This window comes from Malania oleifera, chromosome 11, assembly GCF_029873635.1.
Source record: "Malania oleifera isolate guangnan ecotype guangnan chromosome 11, ASM2987363v1, whole genome shotgun sequence".
Lineage (NCBI taxonomy): Eukaryota > Viridiplantae > Streptophyta > Magnoliopsida > Santalales > Ximeniaceae > Malania > Malania oleifera.
The window spans coordinates 33,455,866-33,467,367 of record NC_080427.1 but is presented as its reverse complement, the minus strand read 5'-3'; the positions used below and the strand labels follow the sequence as shown (position 1 = coordinate 33,467,367).

Below are 11,502 nucleotides of genomic sequence, written 5' to 3'. Positions count from 1 at the left end.
AATATTACTTCCCATATAGGTATATATTCTTAATTAATTTGCATATTTAGTTTCCATATAGGTAGATTTTAAACATTTATTCCCCATACATGTGAATATCCTTGCTTCAATGTGAATGTTTGTTACTATATTTATAAATATCCTAGGTTTAAAATGAACATTTAATATCCCTGGTGTAATGTGTATTTGTTTCCATGATGGTTCAAGCATAAAATTGCTTGTAAATACTCTATTGATATGATTATTAAATAAGCATGTGATTAATTTTGAAATACCATGTGCATGCATGTGGGGTAGCGGGATTATGCTAAATTTGAATTCACACACTTTCACGCTTTATACTCGAGCTTTCCTTGTTAGGATTAAATAGGAGTGTAATAGCGTCAATCCCTTCGTGGCAAAGCTTGATGGGACCTACGAACCACTCCGTTCAATGTGGGTTTTATCCGGACCCCTATGGGGGAGGATGGAATTCCAAACTGGGGACCTTTTGTCAATAAGGTTAGAGCCTACCCACACATGTTTGTATATAGTTTTCTTTAACTAGGATAGAGTCATGAAGTACCCTATATATACATACCTACCCTGGGTCGGGATATCCTTCTCCCCATACCGTCTGTTGTATATATATTGTGAGATACCTTATATTATACCATGCATCCATTTTAGACTTACATACTACTTAGCCAGTATTCTGAAAAAGCCCAATAATGAGATCATGGCCCATCCTTTCAAAGAATGAAAAACTTGGCCCAAGCATTTTAAAATATGGGTCGGCCCAACCCTTTTCAAATAACTCTAATTCTTTAAAAACAAACTTGGGCCCGACCTTTTTCTAAGCCAAAAACTCGGCCGAGACCTAATTTTCAAAAAAGGGGCCAAACACAGATTTCAAAAGTGGGCCTTGGCCCTATTACCTAAAAATTCAGGTCAACATTTTTTAAGCAATCCAAGCCCAAGTCCTTTTAAAACTAGGGCCTGATCCCGTCATGAAATACATTGAAGCCCATATTTTAAAAATACTCAAGGCCCAAGTGCACACTAAAGTCCCCAAGTCCGCATTGAACAAATCCAATGGGCTGACTAGCCTAGGTTAACCCCAACCTTAGATCATAATCTGACCCTTCATAGAATATGAGGTACATGGACCATCAACTAGGAAAGAAATGGTTGAGGGAAGATTTGAACCGAAATTGTGGCCCATCAATCTTGAAATCTCTCATTAGTGGAATTCTTCTAGAATCCTGGCAAAGTAGTAATTTCGGTTACATCGTATGCATGCACGCTCATATCTTTGTTTGTATGTATAAGTGCACTAGTTGCATCCATGCATAAACAGCCATTGCATAACCTAATCATGCACTCCATGCTCAATTCCATTATTATGCATGCATAGTCATCTCCAATGAGTCAGTAATCATATCCCCATTTTTCTGTAAAACTAGTGTACCAAGGTGGTGAAATCAAGATCCGGTATTTCAAAAACAGGCCAAACAAAACGATCTCTATACATCCTTTTAAGTTCCTGGCAAAGGGCTAGACTCATGTGGAAGGATCTAGAAGGTCAGATGAGCTCTCTTGCACCAAATCATGAAGATGTCCATCAAGATGTTAAGGATCAAATGGAGAAGGTAGCCCCCTCGTGGAGCAAAACTACACAATATCCAAAGCAGGCAATTGAAAACAAGCCTTCATTCAAACCACGATCGATGGAATCGTTGTCTGGTCTAGGTTTAAACCTGCACACATTTATCCTAGCAACTCAGGACCTGAGACCCCAACCGGTGAGCGATGTCCAAGTTCCGCCCTTTATCTATCCTGATATTCAAGAAGAGGGAATAGCTAAAGAAAGGGGCAAAGAGCAGATACCTCGTCAAGAAATGAATCATAAGAATGAAGTCTGGGAAGAACAACTGCAAGCTATGCAAAAAGCAAAAAATGTCTGGTTTGTCGGATGCTTTCAATTCTTGTTTGATGCCAAATTTGATCTCACCCCCAAAGCTCAAAGTCCCAAATTTTAAGATGTTTAGTGGGTCCGAATGTCCACTAGCTCACTTGGGGATGTACTTACAGAAGATGGCTGCGCATTGTGGCGATGACGATATGCTCATCCAGTATTTCCAAGTTAGCTTAACTAGGGAAGCTTTAAGATGGTATGACCGAGTAAAGATCCGCACATGGGAGGATTTAACTCGTGCCTTTATCGCTCAGTACAACAATGATATGGCTTCAGACAAGCGGACTTTACGAAATGTGGAGAAGAAGGCAAGTAAGTACTCTCATGATCAAGAAGAAATGACAACACAGAGTTATCCTCGGGTGGAAAAAGGAAAAACAATTTGTTCATGTGATGAATTTGTCAAAGATCAAGGTGTTGACAACCAAATCAGTGGCATTTCTCAGAATTTGGCTTACTTGAGGATCACTAGAAAGCAGGTTAAGGAAGCAGTCAAAATAAAAGGAGTGTAATATACAAGGCTAGGACAAAGTTCTTCGAAAGGGGTTGAAAAAAGGAAAGAAAGGTGGGCAAGTAACGTAGCACCTGGGGGTGCAGGATAGCACATTGATTCCTTCAGTCCTTCACGAACTTTGGAGCAACGTAACTTATAGATGCCAAGGATGCCTCCAAAGGAAAAGAAAAGAAAGGAAATTCAGCCTATCCCGATGACCTATGCAAAGTTATTCCCACAGTTGGTCGAAAGGCATTTAGTTGCGTCTACACCAGGAACGTTGATACAACCCCCTTATCCAAGGTGGTACAACTCAAATGCTCAATGTGAATATCACGCTAGGACAATAGGCCATTCAATTGAAAAATGCTGGACCTTTAAGTATAAGTGCAATCATTGAGAGATGTTGGATGGTTAGCCTTTGAGGATAAACAACCAGGGATCCAGAGTGATCCTCTACTCAATCACAAGGAAAGAAATGGTTAATATGTTGTAAGAAGATTTGGGAGCCGATATGTCAGTTATGGATCATGGAATTCTTGTAAGAAGCCTGAATGGATAGAATTACTCTTTGATCATATGAGCAAAAGTACACAAGGGGGCAAGTTTTTGATTCTCTAGTTTATTTCATGTAATGATGTCATTTTAATTCCCTTTCTTCTAGAAGTCTATCGACACTATTGTCTCAGACAATTTCCCTTTTATCGATAAATTGAATTATGCATTTTCTCATATCACTTGTGTCATAAGTTCAGTTGACCAAAAATTTGTTTGCTGATGTTTCGTGTAAAGACAAGGAAAATGATAATACCAATATTCATAAGTCAGAAAGTGATGTTAATTTTGAAAACCAAACACGGGAGGTGAAATTAGAAGAAGATAGAATGATTTTCCTCACCCTATGAACTCAGATGTTGTGAAGAAATAAAGAATCTCGAAGGAATTCAGTAAAATATATGTGTTGTGCCAAGAATTTCAAGTCAATTCAGTATTCATGTTTTAATCAATGATAGATGGCTATTTTTGGCCGACCAGTTATCCCTAAAAAGAACCAAATAAAGATTTACCAATTGTTAATCAAGTTGAGCCTGAATGTTAAACTAGTCTTTTCTTAAAAGCCAGTTCACCAAAAATTTAACCTGGGTTGGGTCTCCTAGCATTTGGCAAGTCATTTAAGACAATAATCATTACCAAAAGGATGGTAGGCCATTTTTCTGCTACCCAAAATAAAATCAGAGAAGAAATCCCTTGCAAGCCTTTTGAGCCTGAAAAATTCATCTTCTTGATTAACTCGTCAAAGGATCACACCCCACACGGGGGTAGTTTCAAAAAGAAGATCAGTCCCAAATGAAGTTCAAATGAAAATGAAGTAAAGATTTTTTTATAAAAAGAAAAGCAAAAGTTGCAGTAAATAAAGAAGAAGAAGATAAAATAAAATAAAATAAAAAAAGGAATGAAAGAGAAAGAAGAAGGAAAGGAAGAAGAAAGAAAAATAAGGGACATGATTCATATGTGATCTTTGACTAGCGAATACCTGTGATGAGATTGATAAACTTTGAGTCTTATTTAACTCTTTCCTTCTTTAACCCATACCCCTAGCCTACATTACGGTCCAATTGAAAGTCCTGACCAGATTAGTATATGTTGTTGTCTCAAATGATTTGTCAGACTCAATATTGAGTATGAACTACGTAATGACCTGATCCTGAAAAGGTACGTAGGCAACTTGCCCAAATGACAAGTTCGGTCAAAATCTTGCAAGTGCCTCAATTCAAACTAGGGGCATAAAACATCATTATGGGATGGGATTTTTTAGCCTTAGTTTCCCTTTTATTCTGAAAACTTGTATCCCTCAGCCTACGTTTCGTCCCGAGTCTTAAAGACCGTCTTGAGATCAAAACATGGGTTGAACTTTACTAAACTAAAGGTAACATTTAAATATGAGAAATTTCTAATGGTTTCACAGCAGAATGAAACAAAAGAAGAGAGGTGGCCATCGATAAAGCTGGGACAGTTAAAGAAAATATCAGCTATTCAGTTTGGGAAATTAACATCAATGTCATATGATTTTTGAATACTGGTATGATTTTTTCTTGTAATAGCATTGAAATATGGTAAAACATCTATTTTTGTGCAGGTGACCTTTTGGTTTCACAAGTTGATGTCATAATTGCATAATCATTCCTCATTTCCAAAAAAAAGATGGATAGTCAAAGAGTTTAGGAACTACTAGTGTGCTTCTTATAGAGGAGGTCTCTGTTGAGAATATACGATGCGCGTAGAATCGGTCAATCTAACTGGGGAAAATGTCATGTCAGGCTTTAGAGATCTACTTATTCAAGAAGAATCTAACAACAAGGTCAAGATCAGTGGCAGATAAACTCATTTGGGGCAAGTTTCGAGTTGAGTTTCAGTGGGACCCATTCAAGCACCTTCTTATCAGATTGGATGAATAAGAAAATCGGGTCAAGAGCAGTTATAGATCCATTCAACTGGGGCAGATTTTGTGATTTGTATTTGAGCCAAGTCCATCACCTTCATGATCGGATGAATCAAGAAAATTAAGCCAAGGTCAGTTACAGATCCATTCAAATGCGGCAAGTTTCATGCAGAAATTCGAAAACATAGTCAAGATAAAAGATGAGGTTATTGATCAAAAGTGCGTTGGGATAAAAGATTCATTACCATACATTTCATGCATTACCATACATTTCACGTATTACCATACATTTCATGCATTACCATACATTTCATGCATTGCCATGCATTTTATGCATTACCTTACATTTCATGCATCGTCATGCATTTCATGCGTTACCTCACATTTCACGCATTATCATACTTTTTATGCATCATCATGCATTGCATGCATTGTACAAAAAATAAAAAAATAAAAATAATAAAAATAAAGAATGCATACATATAGCAACGTACCCTTGCACTCCAGCATCATAAGTAGCAACATGCATACACCGCATAGCATCATTTCATTCACATTTGTCTTGTCATCCTTGTTAAGCAATCCATGTTTTGTCTAAAAAAAAAAAAGGCGTTGGGGCAACTAGCTCAGGTACAAATCGATCCATCTACCCTACGACTGGGGCAACTGACCCAAGTCTTAGTCAAGTCTTCCACTCCGAAACTGGGGCAATCGGCCCTAGTCCAAATTTTAGCATCCACTTGAAGCTGGGGTGCCAGCCTTTAGGACCAAATTAGGTCATATAGCTCTTGAGATCCTATACCCAAGCATTCATCGTCGTTCGAAAATTCACCTGACTCTCGGGATCCTATACCTGAGCATTTATCATCAAATCGACAATTCATCTGGCTCTCGGTATCCTATACCCAAGCATTCATCATCAATTCGAAAATTCATCTTGCTAACCGAGATTCTACACCCGAGTCATCATTAACCATCGCTCCAAAATTCCCATCGAATAGTCGTCAGACTCTTAGAATCCTACATCTGAGAAGTCATCGAGATCCTACACTCGAGCAATCAGCAGACTTTCAAAATCCTACATCTGAAAAGTCCTCGGGTTCCAACACCCGATGCAAGTCATCCTCCACAAATCGTAGCTCGGGTTCCTACACCCAATGCACATCTCCCTCTACTATAGCTCGGGTTCCTACACCCGATGTGAGTCACCCTCCGTGAACTATAACACAGGTTCCTACACCCAGTGCGAGTCACCCTCCGTGAACTATAGCTCGGGTTCCTTCACCCGGTGCGAGTCACCCTCCGTGCACTATAGCTCGGGTTCCTACACCCGGTGCGAGTCGCCATCCGTGAACTATAGCACGGGTTCCTACACCCGGTGCGAGTTACCCTACGTGAACTATAGCTCGGGTTCCTACACCCAGTGCGAGTCACCCTCCGTGAACTATAGCTCGGCTTCCTACACCCGATGCGAGTCATCCTTTGTGCACTATAGCTCGGGTTCCTACACCCGATGCGAGTCACCCTCCGTGAACTATAGCTCGGGTTCCTACACCCGGTGCGAGTCACCCTTCGTGAACTATAGCACGGGTTCCTACACCCGGTGCGATTCACCCTCCGTGCACTATAGCTCGGGTTCCTACACCCAGTGTAAGTCACCCTACGTGAACTATAGCTGGGGTTCCTACACCCAGTGCGAGTCATCCTCCGTGAACTACAGCTCAGGTTTCTACACCCGATGCGAGTCATCCTCCGTGAACTATAGCTCGGGTTCCTACACCCGGTGCGAGTCACCCTCCATAAACTATAGCTCGGGTTTCTACACCCGTTGCGAGTCACTCTCCATGAACTATAGCTCGGGTTCCTCAACCCAATGGGAGTCACCCTCCGTAGACTATAGCTCCGGTTCCTAAACCTGGTGCGAGTCACCCTCCGTGCACTATAGCTCGGGTTCCTACAACCGGTGTGAGTCGCCCTCCGTGAACTATAGCTCGGGTTCCTACACCCAGTGCGAGTCACTTTCCTTGAACTAAAGCTCGGGTTCCTACACCCGGTGTGAGTCACCCTCCGTGCACTATAACTCGGGTTCCTACACCCGGTGCGAGTCACCCTCCGTGAACTATAGCTCGGGTTCCTACACCCGGTGCGAGTCACCCTTCTTGAACTATAGCTCGGGTTCCTACACCCAGTGCAAGTCACTTTCCATGAACTATAGCTCCGGTTCCTACACCTGGTGCGAGTCACTTTCCATGAACTATAGCTCGGGTTCCTACACCCGGTGCGAGTCACCCTCTGTGAACTATAGCTCGGGTTCTTACACCCGGTGGGAGTCACCCTCCGTACACTATAGCTCGGGTTCTTACACCCGGTGCGAGTCATCCTCTATGAACTATAGCTAGAGTTCCTATACCCGGTGCGAGTCACCCTCCATGAACTATAGTTCAGGTTCCTACACCTAGTACGAGTCACCCTCCGTGCACTATAACTCGAGTTCCTACACCCGGTGCGAGTCACCCTCCGTGAACTATAGTTCGGGTTCCTACACCTAGTGCGAGTCACCCTCTGTGAACTATAGCACGGATTTCTACACCTAGTGCGAGTCACCTTCCGTGAACTATAGCTCGGGTTCCTACACTCGGTGCGAGTCACCTTCCGTGAACTATAACTCGGGTTCCTACACCTAGTGCAAGTCCCTATCCATGAATTATAGCTCGGGTTCCTACACTCGACGCAAGTCATCCTGATGTGCTCTCAAGCCTAGTGCAAATCGGTTTTCATGAATCATTTTGGTCTCTTTTGTTACATTCAGCCCGGTTCAAAATCGGCGTCTTTTATCTTTGCAGGTTTGTTGCTACAAATAACGTAGGAGAGTTCCTACTTTTACTTTGAAGCAACGAAGCCTACAAAGAGGGGCAGCTGTAGACACCCCATTTTTTCCCAAACTCAATATAACAAAAGTTGTTATTATTATTATTATTTCTATTATCTTTATTATTATTACTATTATTATAATTATTTTTATTATCTTACTTTATTATTATTATTATTATTTATTATTATTATTATTATTATTATTATTATTACTAATTGCTTTTAAATATTATTTTATTATTATTATTTTATTGTAATCATCATTATCTTATTAATTATTATTTTACCACTACTATTAGAATTATCATTATTATTATTATTATTATTAATGTAATTATTATTATTATCTTAAATTATTGCTTTATTATTATTATTATGATTATTATTATTATGTAGTATAATAAATAAATAAATAATGAAGAAAAAAGAAAGAAGGATAAGAGAGGGGGGCGGAAACCCTAGGGTTCCTCTGCCCACCTGTTTTTTCTATAAAGCCACCACGCACACACCCAAGAAGCCACAGGGCAAGGAAACTTCACAAAAAAAAAAAACCCTGCCTCTCTACTTTCTCTGGCGCCCCTGTCCTCTCCCCTCTTATTCTTCTCTCTATTCCCAGCCACTCTGCCCTCTCTGTCTCTCCCTTAATCTTCACTCCGGCCAGCTCCAAGCTTTGCTGCAATCACAGCAACCACCGCGCATGCCTGCTGCTGCTTGCTGTCAGCGCCGGCCACACGGCCAGCAACCACGAGCAGCTGCTTCCAGCATCATCCCTGCAAGATCCCACGGCTGGAACCCGAGAGTCCTCCACGACCATCTGTAACCATAGAAGCTCCGGCGGCTATGCACCATCCACCCTCTGCAACCTCTACTGCAAAACCTCTTCCTACTAGAACCCGAGAGAATCACCACAGCTACCACCAGCCGAGACCATCCCCGGCTCCACCGCTGCTACACCGGCACCCAACTCCTGCGGTACCCCCCCCCCCCCTCTGTAAGTCCCTCCGTATGAACAATCCACACATGAACACACACTTGCTATTGTGAAACTTGAGATTGTTTCATCTAACTTTACCACAGTTTACTATTGTATAGGTAAATAGAGAGTGAATAATTGTGCAAAATTACACCTAATAATTCCTAGGGAAGTGGGAGGTCACAACGGACCGGTTAAATCCCTCTTTCCTAGATATAATTTTCCTTAGACATGTAATTAACACAATATATTACTACAACTATACCCGACAAAAGCTAACTACTGAATAGATGAAAGGAATAACACCAGAATTTAACGAGGTTCGGCTAATTGTGCCTATGTCCTCAGACACTATCAATTAATATTTCTCTATTGTAGAAATATTACAAAATAAGAAAGAGAAGAGAGAATATGCCTAAGAGAGAAGTAGGCAAATTTAGGGATGAGATTACAAATGGAGGTGATGGGTTTATATAGGTTAGGAAATACCACTATTACAACCACTAATTACCTACCTTTGAAAAAATAGCCCACCATTGAACACTTCAATGGCAATGGTAGGCTTCTAGAATGAGCCATAATTCAACAAATCTCCACCTTGGCGAAATTTCATCTCTTAACAACTCTCATAGATTCCATAATGTCTTCAAACGCGCTTGTAGCACAAATCTTTCAATTTTTAACAATGTTGATCAAGTTCAAGCAATGTTGAAAGTTGACCACAGTTACCACTTTTGTCATCATATCAGTAGGATTCTCAGTGGTTCGAATCTTCTAGATTACTACTCTACCTTCTTCTAGAATTTCTCGAACAAAATGATATCGAACATCCATGTGCTTGGTCCTTGAATGGTAGACTTGGTTCTTTGCTAGATGGATACCACTTTGGCTATCACAATGCACCTTGATGTGCTTCTGTTCAATTCCTAAATCTTTCATCAATCCTTGAAGCCAAATTGCCTCCTTCATAGCCTCTGTGACTGCCATATACTTTGCCTCTATAGTGAACAAAGCAACTGTTGACTGTAAAGTAGACCTCCAACTAACTGGCGCTTTTGCAAGAGTAAAAACATAGCCAGTAGTTGACTGACGCTTATCCAAATAACCAGCGTAGTCGGAATCACAGTATCCAACAATACTATGATCATCTTGCTTATCCTGCTCAAATATCAGTCCAACATCTACCATATACAAAATGTATCGTAGAATCCATTTCACAGCTTGCCAATGTTCCTTTCCAGGATCATGCATATACCTGCTCACAACTCCAACGGCTTGTGAAATATCAGGCCTTCAGATCCAGCTTTGATTCCTTGACATGATAGTAGGCAGTGGAACCGAATACATGTAAGGAATCATAATCTGTAGCAAGCTTTCCAAACCATTTCTCCAATGGTGTTTTACCACAAATAGAAGTAGATGGTAGGCGGTTGATGAGGTGGCAGGCATATGTTACAGCCTCAGCCCAAAATTCTCTACCCAACCCAGCATTGGACAACATACACCGAACCTTCTCCAACAATGTTCAATTCATACGTTCTGCCACTCCATTCTGTTGTGGTGTACTTCTCACTGTGAAGTGTCGTATAATACCTTCATCTTCGCAGACTTTAAAGAAATGGATCGCTCCTATATTCTCCACCATTATCTGTACGGAGGCACTTGATCCCTTTGCTTGTTTGAGTTTCCACCATATTTTTCCATTTGAGGAAGACTCCTAACACTTCATCCTTAGTTTTCATAGTATACACCCATACTCTTTGAGAAAAATCGTCAACAAAGGTCACATAGTAGTGTTTTTCTCCTAGTGAAGTTGTCTTGGAAGGTCCCCACACATCAAAGTGAACATAATCCAAAATACCCTTGGTATTATGGATTACAATACCAAATTTCACTCTTGTTTGCTTCCCTTTGATGCAATGTTCACAGAAATCTAGCTTGCAGGTCTTTGCTCCCTTTAATAATCCTTGATTTGCAAGAAGTCCCAAGGATTTTTCACCTACATGCCCCAAGCGTATATGTCATAACCTGGTTGCCTCTGTTTCCTTAGCATCAGAAGAAACTGTTGCTGCTGTCCCAATAACTGTATGACCTTGATAGTGATACAAGTTATTGTTCTTCTGAATTCCCTTGATTACCATGAGTGCACCAGAGATGATCTTCATGACTCCGTTTTCTGCTGTTACTTTGAATCCTTTTGATTCTAGGATTCTCACAGAAATAAGATTCTTCATCAAACTTGGTAGATATCTAACGTCCGTCAATATTTTGATTGATCCATCTTGATTCCTCAAGTGGACTGAACCAATCCCATGTGTGGTAAGAGGGATATCATTTGCTGTGTAGACGAATCCACCTTCTAGTTCTTTAAAATCAAAGAACTAATCCCGATTGGCACACATATGATGGCTACACCCAGAATCTAGTAGCCATATACTTGAAGAACTAGTTGATGGCGTAACAGCAAGTGAAAGATCTATTCGTACTCAACCACATTTGAGATGGCCTTTCCTTTATCAGGTTTGCCTTTATTCTTTTGCTTCAAACAGTCTTTCTTTCAGTGCCCCTTTTCCTGAAAAAAGGCACATTCATCTTTGTTTGGTCTGGACCTTGACTTGGATCTCTCTTTCTTTCTTCTATTCTGGCTTTGTGAATGGCCTCGAACTACTAGAGCCTCGTTGGTTCCACTTATGATTTCAAGCTTGTCCTTCTTCCTTAATTCATAGCTGTACAAAGCAGCACAAACCTCGCCAAGAGACACTTTATCC

General features: G+C 40.7%; 1 protein-coding gene across 1 annotated transcript; it reads right to left on the bottom strand.

Annotated features, from left to right (window-relative positions):
- Nucleotides 1–8,402: 8,402 nt before the first annotated feature.
- LOC131167456 (uncharacterized) lies at nucleotides 8,403–10,899 on the bottom strand. Its single transcript, XM_058126262.1, has 3 exons — nucleotides 10,771–10,899; nucleotides 9,695–9,892; nucleotides 8,403–8,513 (listed from the first exon to the last, which is right to left on the bottom strand). The coding sequence occupies exons 1-3, from the start codon at nucleotides 10,897–10,899 to the stop codon at nucleotides 8,403–8,405; spliced, it is 438 nt and encodes a 145-aa protein (XP_057982245.1).
- Between the last annotated feature and the right edge of the window lie 603 nt (nucleotides 10,900–11,502).

Bases quoted from the DNA above. Each gene is read 5' to 3' on its own strand.
- LOC131167456 (XM_058126262.1), bottom strand. From the start codon at position 10,899: ATGAAGATCATCTCTGGTGCACTCATGGTAATCAAGGGAATTCAGAAG. The intron at 9,893-10,770 runs GCAACCAGGTTA...ATATTTGAGCAG, and splicing joins CTGATGCTAAGGAAACAGAG to GATAAGCAAGATGATCATAG. The intron at 8,514-9,694 runs GCAATTTGGCTT...TGCTGGAAGCAG, and splicing joins TCACAGAGGCTATGAAGGAG to CTGCTCGTGGTTGCTGGCCG.